The sequence below is a fragment of the Lepisma saccharinum genome, chromosome 2 (assembly GCF_977018435.1).
Source record: "Lepisma saccharinum chromosome 2, izLepSacc3.1, whole genome shotgun sequence".
NCBI classification, from domain to species: Eukaryota; Metazoa; Arthropoda; class Insecta; order Zygentoma; family Lepismatidae; genus Lepisma; species Lepisma saccharinum.
In genome coordinates this window covers 120355482-120376161 of record NC_139230.1, presented here as the reverse complement: position 1 = coordinate 120376161, position 20680 = coordinate 120355482, and the positions used below count along the sequence as shown (strand labels likewise).

Genomic DNA, 20680 nt, shown 5'->3' with positions numbered 1-20680 from the left:
ACGATGAATGAAGTATTCTTCTTTTCTGGTGCACATTTCGTTCGCAACCTCGTAGCAGGTTCTTGCGGTATTATTCGCTTTTTTAAGAGCAATTATTATTAATAACATGCATTCTGCCCGTATACTTCGCTTTCATATAGGCTAGATCGTTCAATTTCTTCGACTTTAAAGCGAACATAGGCTAACGCCATATATTGTGTTATAATATCTTCTGCCTCCGATCGCATCGAGACCGGTTGAATTCGGATCAATCCAGATACTTAATTATACCTAATATGTTCCAGCACCGTCGCCACATAACGTAATCGACGCCTGCAAAACCTTGCCTGACGCCATCAAATGGCTTAGAATAGCCAAAAAGTGTCCTGAAAACGCTTTAACATCAAGTACCCCGACTGTATAAATCATCCGTGACTCATATCCGGCTGAAACACATATATAAAGTACAACAATAGTGTTGGATTAGGGTAAAAAAACGGACTCCATAATTGTGTCTTTTGTACATTAATGGAAAACCATTAAAACCAAGCTCCACATCTGTATAAATCATCAGTGACTCATATCCGGCTGAAACACATATACAGGGTGATTCTAAAGGTATAGTACAAACGAAAACCACAGATACCTCCCATGAAATAGAGACGAAAGTTCCCCTTCCACTTTGCCGAGAGATGCCTCCGTGAGGAGCTAGACAACGCCGAAAACGTGTGAAAATGAACTTCACACCTCTGTACAGCCAGTACCAGTGAAGATAGAAAGGCGGAACAAACGAAGTCAAAAGGAACACCAAAGTCGCCCATCCGAAAAACACTAGGCGGCAGCTGCGCAACGCATGCGCATGGGGTTCCACAAAGGAAATAGTCGTGTCCCGCAAGACAAGTGAAGGGAAAGGGTAGCGATCGACAACGGTAGGGAGAAAAGAAGCTATGAAGCATGAAGTAACAATTGCACAGCGGGAAACAAACACCATGACTGAAGCAGTGCAGTCGAGAAAAGTAGTGCGGGGTTGCAGAACCACGCTCGGCCGCAGCCTTCCGCTCCGAAACCAAGCGTGGCCTCACACCACCGCAGCCGCACACTGCCGCGTGGGTGTGAGACCGGGCCGAGCAAGGCTGGACAGATAAACTGCGTGGGACAATCGTGTAATGAAGCTACGTGGGGGTATGCACGTCTGTTCAACTGCTGGGTTACCCCACATTGGTGTACACAAACACCACACGATCGTACGTAGTGCTCCCCGTCGGCTCGAGCAAGACGGACGAAGTACGTGTTGTGGGTGAATGGGGCAAGAATGAAGGACGCTACATCTGTTCCACGATGACAAGGCCCCAGAGTACATGGCCCCACCTGACGGCAGTGGTCAGGTATTGAAGAGCACAGGCACGGGTGGCTCAGGAACGTCAGCTGATTGTACCACAGCGCCGTGCGGACGTGTGGGCTGATTGGAAGTGCAGCGTCAGGGACCGTGTCAGTGAAAGAGCCGGTGCGGTGGTGGTGTGCTTGACGTACGACAATTGAGTACGTTGTTTCGAAGCCGTTGTGACCAGTGTGTGTGTGTGTGTGCCACCTGTGCACTGCAGTACAGTATTCCATAATTGGCACTATCCTCACCGTACCATGGAACGCTACACATTTGTAGAACTGAGGGACATGCATTTTTTCTACGGCCTTGCAGATGGCAAATGGCGGAGCAGCTGCACGCCTTTATCGCGGACGGTATACGGAGAGGCGACAACCCGACAGCAGGTTGTTTTCGAACGTGCACCGTTCCCTTGGTGAATCGGGTGTCTTACGTGCAGGCCATCATGTCGGTCACCCAAGACATGTGCGCACCGCGGCGGTCGAGGAGGACGTACTTGCTCGCGTGGACGACACACCGTCCACTAGCACCCGTAGCATTGCACGTGCAGTTGGAGTATCACAGTCGACAGTGTGGCGTGTCCTTCATGATGATCTGCTGTATCCCTATCATCCACAGCGAGTCCACGCGTTGCAGGCTGGGAATTACCCACGACGTGTGGAATTCTGTCAACGACTGTTGCAGTTTTGTACCGACGATCCCCGTTTTTTGCGCCATGTGCTTTTCACGGACGAGGCAACATTCACCCGTGAGGGCATCTTCAATTGCCGAAACAGCAATGTGTGGGATTATGAAAATCCACATGCAGCAGTCGAGGTGCACCATCAGACCCAGTTTGCAGTGAATATCTGGGCAGGTATCATCGATGAACAGATTATCGGTCCATACCTGCTGCCACCACGTTTAAATGGCCGCCTCTATCGCACCTTTCTTGCATCAGTCCTTCCAGAGCTGCTAGAAGATGTACCCCTCAACGTGCGACATCGTATGTGGTTTCAATTGGATGGAGCGCCTGCACATGATGGCACAGTGCGAACCCTTTTGCACCGTACCTACCCACAGCGCTGGATCGGCAGAGAGGGCCCCGTCCCCTGGCCCGCCCGTTCGCCTGACCTCACACCAATGGATTTCTTCTTGTGGGGCCATGTGAAAACACTCGTCTACAAGACCCCGGTGCCTGACAAGGAAACATTGGTAGCGCGGATACTTGCAGCATCGGTCGAGGTGTGTACCATGCCAGGGATTTTTGATAGGGTTCGCCAGAATTTCCTGCGACGCTGCAATGCCTGCATTGAATGTGGTGGTCGTCAATTTGATCAAATTTTGTAACAACGTCAGTCCGGGGTACGACTACGTACTACGTACTATTCCTATCTGTAAGTGCACCTTTGCGTGGCAATAAACCTCCTGTGCCCGTAGTTGCTGTGTTTGTCCTGCTGGCGCACGACCTCTGTGTGACATCCCCTCGGTGCTGCTACGGGGAATCCCTCGTCCCGCATTTGTTGTCTCTTTGACAGGTACCATTCCCCGTCCGGTCCTCTTTCTCTTTTGTTGAACCGTGCTTTGTTCTTGCTGCGGTGTCTCCCCACTGTGTTTGGGGACTCCCCACGCGCTGCATGTGTTTGTTTCCCGCTGTGCAGTTGTTACTTCATGCTTCATTGCTTCTTTTGTCCCTACCGTTGTCGATCGCTACCCTTTCCCTTCACTTGTCTTGCGGGACACGACTATTTCCTTTGTGGAACCCCATGCGCATGCGTTGCGCAGCTGCCGCCTAGTGTTTTTCGGATGGGCGACTTTGGTGTTCCTTTTGACTTCGTTTGTTCCGCCTTTCTATCTTCACTGGTACTGGCTGTACAGAGGTGTGAAGTTCATTTTCACACGTTTTCGGCGTTGTCTAGCTCCTCACGGAGGCATCTCTCGGCAAAGTGGAAGGGGAACTTTCGTCTCTATTTCATGGGAGGTATCTGTGGTTTTCGTTTGTACTATACCTTTAGAATCACCCTGTATAAAGTACAACAATAGTGTTAGGTTAGGGTAAAAAACGAACTAGATAATAGTGTATTTTGTACATTAATGGAAAACCATTAAATCCAAACTCCCACGTGTGCATGAGGCAGCCATGACTCATATCCGGCTGTAACGCATATATAAAGTACAACAATAGGGTTAGGTTAGGGTAAAAACGGGATACATAATAATATCTTTTGTGCACTAATGGAAAACCATTAATTCCAAACTCACACGTGTGCATGAGTCATCAATGACTCATCTCCCCCTCCACCCCCGACACATGGCGCTTGATTAATTAACAATAGCGTCACCCCTTGATACTGAATTAAAAACCCATTAATGTCAATTAAAAGGTCCATTGTTAGGTCTTTTCTAATTCCCTTTCTACTCACCCGCGCTACAAACCGCTGATAGAACAAGGTTCTCGCTTTCACTTGGAAATCGATAAATTCAAGGCCACCCTGTACATAGGAAGGTGTAAGACTAGATTGTCTAACTTTAAAAACGTTATTTTCCACACAAATTTTCCAATCAGGCCCTTGATTGTGGCAGTATATTGAGGTGTTAATGGTAGTATCTGACAAGTATACCATAATCTTGACAGGCCATATAAAGAAAGTAATTCGTGAAATTAAACATAAGTCAAGATGATTATACATGTATCAATAATACCTTAAATTTGTACATAATTTCTGGTAACTTAAGATTATACTTTCTTTGATGGTAGAGCCAAACATTATTCCCAATATCTTTAGCGAGTTTTGCATTGGGAACACTGTTGTAGCTGAAACAGGCCACTGTAACCCTAAAACCATACAACGTGTTTTCAAGTTGTTGACCTTGGCACCGGATACTCTCTCGTAATCGATAAGACACTTTCTTAAGGCCAACGCATCTGCAGTGTGTTTACCAAAACCGTTACGTCATCCACAAAGGCACTGACCTTCATGTGGAATCCGTTTACAGAAAATCCTTGAACTTGTTCATTTACATGACATAGAAAGGGGGCCAAAAGATAACGCAAATAGTGCCAGAGACAAGGGATTACCTTGAGGTAAGCCATTACTTACTAAAAATGGCTTAGAGAGAAATTCATTTACCTTTGTTTTGATTTGTATACCTTCCATTAAATTTGAATTTGAGTAATAAGGTTCGGTTGTATACCCATATAATTTGACACCTGCCATAAATACTGGTGGTTTACACGATCAAACGCCTGAGAAAAATCAACAGACACTAATAAAGCATCAGTCTTAGAATTTTCACACAGTGAAATACAATAGCAGATGATATACTTTTTGATTACGTAGTACTCCATATTGAAAGGGCTGAAGTAATGTTTCTATATTATTTTTTAACCTATTTAAGATACATCTAGTTAATATTTTATAATATCCGTATTAAACATTGTTATGGATCTATAATCAACTGTCTTCCGTTGATTCTCTTTTTTTGTTATGAATATTGCAACCCCCGTTTTGCATAAGGTACTCAGTTGCCCTGTCAAAAGGACTGCATTTACCTATTCTGTTGCCGTAGGTCCTATAAGGGGCCAAAATTGATAATGAAAAGTACCAGAAATTCCATCTAGGCCTGGGGAGGATTTCGATTTTGCCGCACACACTGCATGATAAACTTCGTCTATCGTAAATTCTGTTCCATTTTGTGTCTCATTTTCAAACTCAGCATGAGGACAATATTGTTGGATATATTCTGTGGAATCAGACAGGGAATTACTTGGAACATTATATATTTCACAAAGGTTCTCCCGTAATAAATTATGTACAGTTTCTTCATTTTGACAAAATTCTCCTTCATTATTTTGGAGTTTGGTAATTAAATTTCTTGATTTTCTTTTATGTATTTGAACTACATGATTTAAAGATACATTTTCATCGGGGTCAATATTTATTAATTTACTTCTTGCCTTTATGCTATTTACCATTTTGGCATATAACTGAAGTAATTGCGCCTTGACCTTTTTTATACGACTTTGTGTCGATTTATCCACTTGTGCCTTATTATGAAGTTCTCGTAACACACAAAAATGAAAATATACTAAATTTTTCCAATTTCTCGTCTTTTCTATACAATACGTGCGACAAAGTCTTTGGAGGGATGGTTTAAAAACTTGATCCCACCATCGTATAATATCGGTATTTCTCAGCGTTCGTCTTTTCCAACCTTCCCATGCCGTTTGAAAGGCTTGAATAAACTGATCCTCCTTCAGTACTATGGTATTCATAATCCAATAGCCCCTTCCCACATGCATATATTCAAATGGGGATCTCATTTTCATTACTACTGCATCATGATCGCTAAAAATTACAGGAATTACCTCAATGTCTGACACCAAATGTTGTAAACTATTATGAACATACATACGGTCTAAACGCGATGCCCCGGTTTGTGTTTTATAAGTAAAGCCTAATTTTCCTGGTTGTAATGTTTTCCATACATCAACGAGATTTAGACCAGTTCCTAAAGAATTGAGTTCTGTTAAATAACTGAAGGTGGAAGTTTGGTCTTCTTTATGTAACGTACAATTCCAATCTCCAGTAACACAAAGTCGATGTGTGTGACCATCTAAACAAGGTGATAATTCCTGTGTTATAAAATTTCTGCGTCTATTTCTATTTTTAGTACCAGAATTAACGTACACATTACAAATACTTAAGTTACCCAAATTTACAAATTATAATCCTCCCACCGGGGTGATACTGAACATTTAACATATTTAAACCATGACGTACCAAAATGGACGTTCCCGTATAATTTTGAACACAATTATTATATTCTTCATAATATTGATGACACTTCATGGAAGGAACCCCCCTCTTGAATGCATGCAACATCTACATTATTATTAATTAAAAATTCACGTAAGGCCACAAGTTTAGTGTCACTACTTAACTTATTTACATTTATGGTTACTAATCGAGGAACCAGATTGGCCATTTTACTTTGTAAGAGGAAATAAAGGGGACACATTAGTATAAATAATAACATTGTGCAAACATTTTTGGTCATTATACACTCAAATTTTCTAACCCTTCCTTTTGCAATGTCATGGTTTATCAACCACTGGCTGGTCATTACTATCGAATTTTGGGTCATTTGTTTTCAAACATTTCGTCGTAGGATAAGCAAATGAAGCACTTTTTTGTTTATTTTTACGTTTCTGTATTGTTTTACTTACAGTTCCAGCAGATAATTTATGTGAGGAGGATCGTAGTTCTTTCTTTCGCACACCTCTATTTGGAAGCAAGGAATCCTTTTCAACATCCGTTGATTCATCATCCTCTTCATGTTCCATTGGATTTGTGTGGTCCATTTCTCGGTCGTCCACCTCTTGGGTTCGTGTAATGTCGATTTTTGGTTCCACTTGCTGTTCAGGAAAGGAGTCTGATTCTTGTAAGGTTGGACACGTTTTCTTCAACTGGAACGGTCGGAATCAATGGGGTAAGGGGTATGTCTTGGTCGCTATTGTTGTCATTCACTTTTTGGTCACAGGACTGCTGGGGAATTCAATTTTCCATTCCGTCATCTTTATCTTCCATGAATAACTGCACTACCGCTCTACTATAAGATCTAATGGGGCGAGTTGGAACACGTAATACCGTTGTTTTCCGGTGAGGACAGTCCTGTTTTTTGTGAAGGTCACTAGCACAAATTTCTCACGTGGGTGTCTGTCCAGTTTATATTATGTGCGCCATAAATTTATTGACCTGAATATAGGACGGTAAGGGTTTTTTGAATGACATTTTCACTACTCGCACTCCGTTTTGTACTTGATATTTAAACTTCGTGCTCCATGTTTCAGGTGTGATGTTATCTACCACACCTAAGTCACTTAATTTGGCACTTATATGTATATCATCTAATTCAAGCGGGAGATTGAACACTCGAATATATTTCCCTTCTCGGCCAGCACCACTGAGTTTCACTTTTGTCATCTGTCCATTTTCATAATGGAAGTTTACCTCACCAGCATATTTTTCTAGAATGTTATCCATTGTTGCTCGTCTTACTAATTTTACATATACACCGCGAACAGTTGTCGGTATCTGTATGGCATATATTTAATCTAATGTCAATTTAAAAGTTCCGAATATAAATTCATGTATTTCACTAGCACTCGGTTTAGTTGCTCCATTCTCAAAGCTTACCTGAATGGTATTTTCACGCTGCATGATGATCGTATGTTGTCGTTTCAAGTCCTTTCACAAATTCAGTGGGAAAAAATCCCAATTTGATCGCGAAACAGTTCACCACGGTACTCGATTAACTCGTTTGCTCACAGCAGCTCGAAACACGTCTGTACTCTACCGTGCCCTGGCACTGCCACTGCGCCATCGAGGAGGCCCTGCTGCAGATTTAGAAAATGTCGATAATCTCTTAATATCTGTAATGGTACAACAAACAGAAATGGTATTTCCAGGGAACTGAGAACCCGTGACGATTACATCAGTAAGACATGCACAAACTGACGATAACGATATGATGTGGAATCTCTACATCAGGGATTTTCGATCCATAGCTCTAGAAGAGGCACAGGGTGTAACATGTACAGTCACCTCGAAGTCCTCATTTGTCCCCCAAACGCTACAAGGTTTTCCTCCAAATTGAAATTGCAGCTTTCCTGGTAACGTTAATCGAACAGTTCTCGGGTAACCAACCAGATTAAATGGGTGTACGTTAGGACGTTAACATCGATTTAACCTGCTTGTAGCCGAGAACTTGTTCGAACATTATCCTCATTCTGTTAGATGGTTCCAATAGGATGGGGAAATAGCACACAGGGTCCGAATTGATTGATTGGTTTGCCTTATATTACTTCGCCTTTTGTGCCACTTTTGGCAAATTTGTGAAGATTGGGATGACTGATGGCGGCATGTAAAATTGATGAATGGAGACTCACAAACATTTATGCCCAGGTCGGGATTCGAACGTGAAACCCCTGGCGTCGTAGCGCGATGTGCTAACCACTCCGCCACGGGTGCCGGCACCGTCCGGAATTCACTGGCAGAAATACGCACACTGTTTGAAAGCATTATCATCTTCCGATTTGGCTACGTGAATATATAGGAACTGTCGTCTGCCTTCGTGATGGAGTGTTCAGTGCAGTGCGCTACGACGTCAGGGTCATAGGTTCGCATCCCGGTTAGAACATGGATCTTGAGTTTGTCCGCAATGATAAAACAGAGAATTTAGTAAAAGAAATGAAAAACTGAGAAAAAGTTAATATCGGTGATACTAACGCTTAGGGGTATTCCTTTTTTTAAAAAAAAGATGGTTGGGCGTCTGACTGTCAATCGGGAGGCCCGGCTTGGATTCTCGGGGTGGATGATCTAAGGTTGGATTCTTTTCCGGCCTTCTACCAGCATAAAGCGGAGCTTAGGCTCACCCATCCAAAATGAACTCCTAAGGAGGATGTGCAATTTGTTTAACTCAGTCTCTAGAAATTGTCCTAGTATCAATCTATTCAGATTTAAAACTCATTGCATTATCTGAACACTGTATATAACGAGGACACAATGCATATTGTTATGGTAGATTGTAATTCCACCTTGAGTTCCACATTGTCTATATTATCATCTTTTTCATGAAATATGATTTCAACATCTCTGTTCTCTGTTTCTTCCTGTGTCTTTTATGAGCAAAGTATTATTAAATATTCCTATTATACTTCTACTATGTACATGTTTGTAAGCTTATTACCTCTGAAATACATAGACTTGAATATAACTTAAATCGTATTACTTGATTCAATGTATGAAATCAGTCTCGTTTATGTGTACTACCTTGCAAACTGAAATGCCATATTTTTCACTTGATTTTAAATTGTTTATGTATTAACTTTTTGTTTACACAATGCTTTTGTGAACATTGTAATTGGGCATTTGCCTGTTGTGTTCAAAATAAATAAATAACAGGTTCTTTTTGAGAGAGGTACTAAGAGTGGTGCATACTTCAGAATATAAATATGGTTCCATGTCAGAGACCAGAAAGGATAAGTTGATATGCCTTTCTGGAGGATACGAGTATCGCTTGAAATGGATATATCTCTAAAATTTTTATTCATCTGCGAAATGAAGGCAATTAGTAGATGGAGCTGCGAGATGAGTTGTGGAAAGGATTCCAAGATTTGTAGCGCTAACGTCACTCTCATATTCAGGGTCACTTCTCCAGAGATCGAAATCCTCTCCACAACTCACCTGGTGAATAGCAGGAGAGAATCTTTTCATCGTTCTTCGACAGGAAAGCTTCAAGACTTACTTCAAAAAGAGAGAGGTTCGTAAGACAGGCGTTAACAGAAAGAAAACCATGTGGAAATGAGAAACAGTTTCGAAAAGTAATGAAAGGCTACCTTTGATTACTTTTTCACAAATTATGGTCAGAGGAGGGAATAAGGAAATTGGTGTGTGTGTACAAACAAGGATTTTGTTAACGCTCTTGCGAGTGGTTGTTTCCAAGTGTGAGGAAAGTCACCTTCAGAGAAACGTCTGTTCAGGAGACTGCAGAGGGGTTAGAACAAGAATTCAACTATGTTCCTGAGAAGTATGGTGTTGATAATGTCTGGCCCTAGGGAGGGTGCGAAATCATTGAAGACTATTGTGAGTGTTTGTGTGAATTATGTGTACGTACATATTTATTGTGTTGTTACATATAAAAGTAAATCAATCAATATTTTTAGAAATATGTGTTCTTAATGTACATAAATAAATTAATTTGGTTCTTTCACATATATTAGCAAACTAATTCCTTTATCAACTGGTTAAAATGTTGATAAATTACAAAATAGTTTAAACACTTTTAGTATGTATAAATTTTCGTTTAGATTTCATTTGATAGTAATACTTCACTTACATTCTTGTCTTACTTTAATTATGCCTGTGTTGTTATTATTGTAGATCTGTCTTCTGAAAGAGAGAGTGAGACAGATACAGAGATACTGCACTCAAAAACACGTACCTGAGGATACATTAACCTCAGTAAAGTATATTTGAAGTCAAATCATATTGGTTATCTTTGTTTAAAAAAATAAAACTTTATCCCTAGGATATTTTTCGCCGGGAAGATTTTTTAGGACAATATTCTTGTTGGGGAAAAATTTCCCCTGTCTATTATCCCCTTCAGGATTTCAAACATTGACTGGGAGAGATGACAATATATTTTCGCTTTTCGGGTGCAGTGGCAAGTGTTGTTAGATAGGACGATTAGACTGAACTTAAATTTGGCAGCGATGCAAAGAAAGATGGCGGACGGACGTTAAAAAAAACTTGAAGATTTCAGTCCTTCGGTCACCCATTCCACTATCACTCTCACATTGTCAGTCACTCCATCCGTGTCAACTCTCGGCATCTCAGAAACTACTAGAGCTATAAAAAACTAAGAGTTCGGTCAAATAAAAATAACCTTTCAATATCTCGCAAACCAGTAAATGAAATGATCTAAAATATTCTATAATTAAGAATTTAGCAAATGCTAGTTTAATGCAACATAAATTATTTTGATAGGCCTATCAACTGAACGTCAACAATCTGCACAGTTTAATGATGCTTTATGTGTAAAGCCTTTCAAGCTACATGTAAGAAATTTGCAAAGCAAGTTGATACATGATGCAATGTCCATCATCTCGATGTCCATTTGTCCGTTCTGGGCAACAACCAAACCATTCGATGTATACTGATTTCTCGAAAACTTCTACAGATACAATGACAAAATTTCGTGTTGTGCAAGGGTGCTAGAAAACGGATATTTAATAACTTGATCGAACTGCCCTACTGTCTATCAAGTAGTCAAAAATCGACAACTATATTTGCAATGTTGCGATCTATATGTTAGAAATGCGAGTAGAAATATATTTCGTGGATAAAATGCAAGAAAATAATAATTTAGAAACGTTAGTAATTTTCGAGTTACCTATGAGACTCCGAAATGAGAAAGCTAGAAAGATAAAATTTAATGCAACAAAGTCAAATTCAAATGTTAAGTACTTGTGTTAAAATTCTCCCACGTTAGCAGTTCGTTAAGAAGTCTATGACAAACCAGGGAATACGAGAGTATTATGATTATTATCCACCCACAGAGCATTTCGTGGTAATAAACAAATCTAGCTCCACTATATAAATAATTTTCTAAATTAGTCCAAGTGTGCAAATTTTGAGACTTGGCTGAAGTACATCATGTACTTTACCACATGCACACACAAATTTATTTCAATTCTTAGAAGAGTTTATATTTCTTTTTTAATCCACTTAATGATCAGGTAGACTATTCTGAACTGAGCCTACCGTTTAAAATATGATTCAACACCAGTGTAAAGGGACTCTACTTCTGGTAATCAAAGCAAATAGAAAGCAGAAAAATTCGAAAGTATGTTACCATTTTCAAGGAAACCTAGCAAGCCCATAACGGTTATGAAACTAATAAAATACATATACACTTCTTGGCTAATCAGTGTTAGCAAAAGCATAATAAAAATGTTAGTGTCACAGCAAGAAGTAGTATATCTAGATCATATTATGATTTTGAGTTTAACTTAATGGTTTTGCTTAATTTCAATTGAACACTTTCTTCTGACCACTTCTCAATACCTGTGTACATTATTGTTATTATTACTTTTTAAAATTGTGTTCTGACGACTGGAATACTCAAATAGGTTAATATTCTGTGTTTAATTATTCTTTGTGATTCCTCTCTTTTTCTTCTGCTCTTGTCATGCAGGAGCACCAACTTTAATTCTTAATAGGCCTGACTGCTTCATTACTTTTTTTAAAAAAATCGTTGCTTCAAGGATTAAATTTCAATTTGTTTCTTCTTGGAAATGAAGCTGTAACAATGAGATTTGTTTGCCAATGCAATGCACTATGCTTCTCCAAGACAGCAATCCACTTTCTTCTTTACCAAAAGATTAAATTGATAATTTTGGGATGCTTGAGGGAGATACCAAGATAAAGGTGAGTTTCCTAAATGTTGTTTAAGCAGCGATAGGGTGGTGCCGAGCTGTTAGCGAAGGTGCTCTATCGAACACGTGCTCTTAGCGAACACAGTTAGGGAAGTATTTGCAGGTGCGTGCTGTTAGCGAACACGCAAACTTGTCCTGTCTTGTTTCTCCTTGAAACTGGTCATCATGCAAGTGTTGCCAGTGATAAGCCAACTTGCGTGGAGAAACACCTCAGTGGCTGATGCCTCTTGACCTGACCTGACTCACCCTTGATCAATTTTGAATCGGGTTTTCCTTGTCGCACAACAGTTTTGCTACCTTGTGTTCTGACGTCAGATGAAAATGCCTGCAAGGTTAGGTTAGGCCTGTGTTAGGTTAGGTTCCATTAGCATAAATACAATGAAAAATTATTTTTTAGGCTAAGAGAACTAAACATAGCTAGTCTAACCTAAAATTGATAATAACATTTACAAAAGTCTCAGAAAGTTGTCCTTTGTACAAAAAGTAACCTAGGTTGATTAACATTTACATTTCCTATGTAAAATTTGATTTTAAGGAAGATGAAATATATCAATATTTTAACAAAAACTATCATGTTGTTAACCTAAATTGTTGAGGATCCTTCACTTAGCTAATTTCAAACTAAAATGATTATATGGTATCACTGGCAACACTTGCATGTTGACCAATTTCAGGGACAATCAACAAGTTTGTGTGTTAGCTAACAGCAAGCCCCTGCAAATTCTTTCCTTCTGGTGTTCCCTACGAGCACGAAATCAATAGGCTAACCAGGCCCGAACATGTAGTTTAAAGTGTGATAGAAGCCAACAACCGGTATCGACCCCGGATCTAGCTAAAATTGAAGCACCCTGAATTGAAATTGAACAAACACCTTACCTCCCGGCGAACTTGCATCCGGCATCAGAGCTTGCCAAGAAGCAAATGAACAGAAGTACCAATAATTTGTCTGCAAGAAAGAAAATCAATAAGAATGTTACTCTCAATCTTCAAGCACCATGTTGGTCATTCGAGTCAATGATCTCCTGGAATTAAAAATAATTTTGTTGCACCATAAGGTAATGCAAAATGGTTTACGTATCAGTCAATATTAATCCTACATCATCCGTGTGTGTATAGTGAAAACATTTATATGCCAAGCAATTTGTTTTACAATTCAATTATCTTCCTATCTTTCTTTCCTTCATTTTCGGTTGTTCCTCGCCGGTTTTCTAACTGTTGGGTTATTCGTGACAATTCAATTATTTCATTTATACGAAACCTATCTTATAGAGGGAAAATGGATGAATTTGAGTTTCAGATTCGGTTTTGAGTCCACTTTATGCCCAGAAAGGCTAATTAGGACTAAGCCTACGGTTTAAAATTAGATCCGAACGGGAATAGTATATGAGTTGAAGAACCACATAGACTATGTATGATCTGGAAGTTCTGATATTAATGGTTCTTTTAAAGTAATGAGGCAAAAATACACTAAAGTGTAAAAATAAACATTAAACATGAAAATATTAAAAACCTTTTAAAAAAATATTTGAAACGCACAATCATGCACATCAACGTTCGGAACATTATTTTCATTTTACTATTTTTTAAACTTTAATACCGTGCGTCCATTTCGATCTGCAGCCGAGAGATCGGGAGAAGCGTGGCGGGCGGCACTGACGGAGATGCCGACATTTGCGGCCTGAAATGCCCGCTTATTTTTATGGACATATGCAGACATTTATATAAATATTGCAAAACGAGCACTAACCTGTGTTATAAGAGTATGGTTTTAATTTTAGTAGCTTAGTGACTGTATGTGCCGATGATTTTGACACGCCCACCTCTTGTGAAACACGGCGTAGAGGTTTGTTTGGAGAACGTTCTAACGCTGCACCAATATCATCGAGTTTTGCTTCGGTTAGAATCCGTCGTTTTTGGTTAGGTGTTTTAAAATTTAACGATACAGTTTCTCGTAATTTAAGGACAAGATATCTAACCGTATCTCTGTGTGGAGTTGAAACGCTTGGGAATTTCTGTACAAATTACCTACACACGTCTCTACACGAGTTTGTTTTCACGTAGGTACGTGTCATACATAAAAAATCTTTGTTCTAACGTGAATCTTGCGGCTGGCATTCCAATCGTCTCACTGACACGTCACACATACACACTACAATAACACAAACAAGTAACTGCAAGTAACCAAGAATAACACTCTTGCGCACAGTACGAAATTAACACGCTCTTGGTTTACATTGCTAGCCACTATATTTACAACTCTGTCTTCATCTAGTCGCGAAGGAACAAAAAACTCGAGCTCGGATATTTCGGATTGCGAGGAAGCTCACGAAAACCATTCACTTTTATCGGTTTCGTCTGCAGTGTAATCCTGATACAGTGTTGTACATTCGAAACCTCCAAACGATTCCCATCGCCACAAAACTCTTTCAAGGATATAAACTTAAGCAGGACGTTACTGATCAAAACCATGATTAAAATGCTTTTTTATCTGTGGCTCTTAACATCGTTTCTATAGCGTATTTATTTGTGTATATAAGAGCAGAACTTGGATGAATTACAGAAGAACTTTTGAGTGTTATAACACAGGTTAGTGATCGTTTTGCAATATTTATATAAATGTCTGCATATGTCTATAAAAATAAGCGGGCATTACAGGCCGCAAATGTCGGCTTCTCCGTCAGCGCCGCCCGCCACGCTTCTCCCGATCTCTCGGCTGCAGATCGAAATGGACGCACGGTATAAGGTTGCTTAGTGTTGGAATTTTGGTCATTTAAAGTGGATTTTCTATCTATCAGGTTAATTGCGACATTCAATGATGAAATTGGTATGAATATGCACAATGCCTCAATAGGTTCGAACATGGGACATGTAGCTTCGTAGTCAATTACGTTTAGACCACTTCACCACACAAGTTTATTGTCGAATTACTAGCTAATAAACCTTAATCAGTTTGAAACACTGCCCACCTAAGTCTTCTTATTGATTTAATCATTCTAATAATATCTTGACATGAATACAAATTATGTACTTCAAAATTATGTAACCTTCAACACAACCTGTCTCTTCATCCTTTTTAGGCCTAAATATTTTCCTAAAGATCGTATTTTCAAATATTCTCAATTTATGTTCCTCTTTCAAGAAACAAGCAGTCATTTAAATGTTGACTTCTATCACTATGACTTTTTCAAACTTATTATTTCAAACTGCCGGGACCTCGCCGATGGCGCAGTGGTAGCGGCGTAGCCTTGTAATCAAGGGGTCCCGGGTTTTATACCCCGTGGAGGATCCCACTTTAAACTAGGTCCAGTCCCGATTAGCCTTACTGTGCATAAAGTGGACTTAATTAATCAATCAATCAAATCAAACTTCCGGACCATCAAATGGCTTAATTCATCTTCTTAGAAGTAAATTAAACAGTTGGAACGTATGGACTTTAGCATTCAATAGTAGAAATAATAACAGTTCCAAGAGCTTTATGTGGTCACATTCGATCCGGCCACCAAATGTTTGAAATTCGAGTTCCGATTCTGGCAGATGTGTAAATTCTGATTGTCCTTTTTGTAAGTTTAATTTAATCATCGCAGGCGGAGTTCTGGAGGGGCCAGGGTGCCCTGGCCCCCCAACTTACAAAATACTAAAAAAATAACGCATTATTAAGTTCAGTTACTACATTTTTGTTATGAAGCCATACCACAAATCTTGACTTTGCCATGATGGCAGGTTCGGTAATTGCGTCGCAATAGCGGGTCTTAGACGATTTGATTGATGTGTACAGTATGAAGAAAGAAAAACGTAAAATTACTTTTTGTTGAGTCAACAGTTACTGCTGAGGCAACAAAAGAACTCTTCAATTTATTTTTTCTAACATTTCTGAAGCTTACTATTGTACCGTAACTTTTTTAAAGTAATACGAGTATTGTATAAATAGAGAAAATAATGAAATGCAAAATGCAATAATCGTACTGTTTTGCTTCTTTTAAAACTTACAACCAATACTACTACTACTACTACTCTCTAGCCTTCGTAAACCCGAAGGTTCATGGCTACAGGAACACAGGCCTTCCATTTGTCCCTATCTTGAGAAAGATCTATATACTCTTTCCATAACTACCAATTTTCTTTGGGTCCATCTCAACATTATCCCTCCATCTTCGTCTTGGTCTTCTTACTGGTCTCTTATCATCAGGTTTCCCAACAAGAATCCTGTAAACTCTTCTTTCCTCTCCTATTCGTGTCACATGGCCTGCCCACCTAAGTCTTCTTGATATAATCATTCTAATAATATCTGGACATGAACATAAATTATGTACTTCTAAATTATGTAACCTTCTTCAGTCATCTATCTCCTCATCTCTTTTAGGTCCAAATATTTTCCTAAGGATCTTATTTTCAAATACACTCAATTTATGTTCCTCTTTCAATGTAAGGGACCAAGTTTCACACCCATATAATACTACAAACAAAATTACTGTTTTGTACATTTTAACTTTCAGTTTCTTAGATATTACACAGGAAGACAAAAGTTTATAAAGAGAGAAGTAACATGCATTTCCTGAATTAAGCCTACTTTCTATTTCCTCTTTAATATAATTTTCATTTGTTAATATTACTAATAAGTATTTGAATTTGGAAACTGGTTCAAACGAGTTGTTATCAATAATTAGATTTTGATTATTAACTAACAATTGGTTTCGGCCTGTAAGCATATATTTAGTTTCTTCTTTGTTAACTTCCAAACCTATCTCTTTAGCAGTTTTGAAAAATATTTTAGCATTATTCTTAATTGTATTTATAAAATCCCCTAATAAGTCTACATCATCTGGATATGCCAACAACTGAGTCACACCGTTTAATTTTAGTCCTTCGTTAGTTTCGTTTACCTTCCTAACATCATATTCTAAGGCAAAATTAAAGAGCAATGGAGATAGTGCATCTCCTTGTTTTAACCCATCATGAATTGTAAATTTGTCAGACACATTAATACCCACACGAGTTTTACTTTCTGTTTCACTGGTGAAACTAACAATCTTCTTAGGTAATCCAAACTCGACTAACATATTATATAATTTATCTCTTTTGACCGAATCATATGCTTTTTTTAAATCAATGAATAGCTGATGGACATTTTGATTATATTCCAACTTTTTTTCAAGTGTCTGTCTAATGTGAAAAATTTGATCTGTAGTTGATCTATTACGTTTAAATCCACTTTGATAATCACCTATAATTTCATTAGCGTATGGGGGTTAGTCTTGTTAAAATAATGTTAGATAATATTTTATATGTTGTTGAGAGTAGAAATTCCACGGTAATTATTGCAGTTCATTTTATCACCTATTTTAAACACAGGAACAAATATGGTTTCTTTCCACTGTTGAGGGATTTCGTCTTTATTCCATATTAAACAAATTAATTTATGAATTTGACATATTAATGAATTTCCACCATATTTAATTAACTAAGCTGGTATTAAATCAATGCCAGGTGCTTTGTTATTCTTTAGCTTTTTAATTGCATCTTTAACTTCAGTCAAAATAGGTTCTGGAACTAAAGGTGTGAACTTCATTGACTTCTGATTTATCTCCTACATGAACATTTAAGAGGTCCTTAAAGTAATTCTTCCATCTATTTAGAATATCGCTTGGTCAGCTAGAAAATCACCGCTTCTCTCTTCTATCAAGTATACTTTAGGTTACCAACCCTTTCTAAATACATTTACACCTTTATATACATCTCTGATATTTTTATTTTTGCTGTGTGTTTCAATTTCGTTAATTTTTCTTTTCAAGTAATCTCTTTTTTTACTTCTAAACATGCGGTTAGTATCTCGCTTTATTCTATTATAATTGCTTAGATTTGTATCATCAGAGTTATTTAACCACCTAAGTCTAGCCTGATTTCTTATTTCTATTAGATTATGACATTCGTTATGAAACCATGGCTTACTTTTTCTTGGTTTATGGTATCCTATATTTTCTTTATCTGCTGATTCTATTGCATTGTGTATGTGCTCCCAATTCTTATTTACGTCTGTTTCGTTTATATTTTCATCATCATTTAAATCCTACAAACCATCAAATATATTTGACAGTTTAATTTGAGAATCTTTCTTAATTCTATCATCAGCAAATTTTCCTATATTAAATTTTATAACTTTTAGATTTTGTTGCTTATGATTTATCACTGCGAGTCTTTCCCTTAATTTATCAATTACTAAATAATGGTCACTGGCACAGTCAGCACCTCTATGTGTACGAACGTCAATTATACTAGTATGCCTTCTCTTATCAATGAGAATATGATCTATCTGATTATGAGTTTTACCATCTGGAGAAGACCTGGTATATTTATGGATATCTTTATGTTTAAAAGTGGTACTTTTCACAATTAAATTCTTTGAGGTTGCAGCAAAAGTAATCAATCTTATACCATTATCATTTTTACCAATCGTGGGTTTAAATGTCTCTTCTTTGCACATCTGTGCATTACAGTCGCCTAACAGAATTTTCATATCATACTGAGAAAATTTATCAAAGTCCTGTTCTAACTCTGCATAAAAATCATCTTTAGTATTATCATATTTATCTTCCGTTGTTGCTTGGATGTTTATTAAAATAAGTTTACACCACCTACCCTGTAAAACTGCATATGATATTCTATCATTAATAAATTCTACTGTTTTTAGATCCGAGATAATTCTATTATTTATGAAAGAACCTGTTCCAAAATTACGATTTTCAGTACCACTATAGAAAACAGTATAATTTTTAGTTTTACAATTACCTTCTCGTGGCCACCTAACATCCTGGACAGCTACTACATCTAATTTATAGTAAAGGCTCAGAACATTCCAGGTGCCTAATTTAATATCCTTATTCCTAATATAGATGTTATTCTTTGTCCAGAGATCTCCCAAATAGTCCCCGCCCAGAGATCCGAATGGGAGACTATTTTACCTCCGGAATATTTTACCTTGCGAACATCCATGGTCTCATATTGCTGATTCTTGACATGGCTTTTTACAGTACAGAGTTGTCAGCTCTACGCCTAACCCCCTATATGAATGGAGGACCGCACCTGTCGTTGGTCAGCGGATCCCTCGGATCTAGTTGGGAGGATCACATTTTAGTCCACCAACCATACACCACATCTGCCGATTGTGGGACGCTCATAGAGCCATGAAAGGACAGCTCTGTAAATCCTAACACAGCAAAATGCTGACCATTTCACTCTGTTGGTTGACTAACTGCAGTGAACATGTCACTGGGCGATGAGGTCGTCACATCCTTACAACCAATATTCGTACTAATTAACATTTGTTTACTTAAGCGAGGAAATTTGACATTTTCAAATCTACGTAAGAGGACAACAACTCAGGGTTTTTAAGTTGTTTTGTTCTTTTTTTTTAATTTCCAGGGGAAGGCCTCCGGACTAGGGGATATTCAATAATACTCAGGTACATGATATGCTTCTCCCAGAGTCTGGCCCCTCCAAAGCAAAAGCTCAAACTCCGCCCATGCTCGGAACCATCGTTGCAATCAGGAAAGAATGGAATAAGAAGAAATCTAAGTAACAAAAATACAATTACAATGTATAGCGATGGAAGTTCCGAATATCTACTCAATCTGTAGATCCTACGTAGGTTTGGCAAAAAAGTAATCTGTTGACCTGAAGATAAAAAAGTGTGTTAAAAGAGATACAAGTAAAATCAATAGACAACAGACAAGGTTTAATTAACATTTCTTGCTAATAAGAATAGAAAGCACCATACTTACTATTCATTGTGCAATCACTGACCTTCTTCGACGTAAGTTGAACTCGATTTTTCTTCAGAATAAAACGTAAGGAAGTATGGATACGCCTTGCTATGTTAGCAGGTGCTGAGCACAAAATTCCAAAAGTTTCTCATTAAATTTGCAAGAACAAGCTAATACGTCATTGGAGAACAACTCCTACATGAAATGAGTCATTATTCTTTTGTGTCACGGCGTACAATTAAAGTTTTATTTTCCTAAAACTCGCCGTTAAGCACGTGGAAAACGATTTCAACTATAGAACATAAAGGCCCAGGGGCCGAGGTAGGCACTCAGAAAAGTCATCTAAAGATTATTTGCCGCAGTCTTTCGTCTCGTAAATATTTCATGTTAAATGCCAGTTTCATCATGAAATTTCTTATTCGCTTTAGTTCATTATGGCAGGGTTTCTGCATTTCTTCATGAAATTTATTATTTCAAAGCACTGAATGACATTGGTTATAGTTTAAAGTGAATATCAATGTATTTTTGAGGAATTTGCTAGACTTGCCCACTAATATATACACAACAACAAAAATACGTATG

General features: G+C 38.3%; 1 protein-coding gene across 1 annotated transcript in view; it reads right to left on the bottom strand.

Moving 5' to 3' along the window:
* The window catches only part of LOC145983614 (follicle cell protein 3C-1-like), a 75588-nt gene extending 55350 nt beyond the window's left edge, over nucleotides 1-20238 (bottom strand). The window contains exons 1-2 of the mRNA XM_083116677.1: nucleotides 20117-20238; nucleotides 13218-13287 (exon numbers count right to left, since the gene is read on the bottom strand). Of these exons, the coding sequence (XP_082972803.1) occupies nucleotides 13218-13287; nucleotides 20117-20123 (77 nt within the window). The 5' untranslated portion in view covers nucleotides 20124-20238. The remainder of the gene's footprint in view (nucleotides 1-13217; nucleotides 13288-20116) is intronic.
* Nucleotides 20239-20680: the final 442 nt, after the last annotated feature.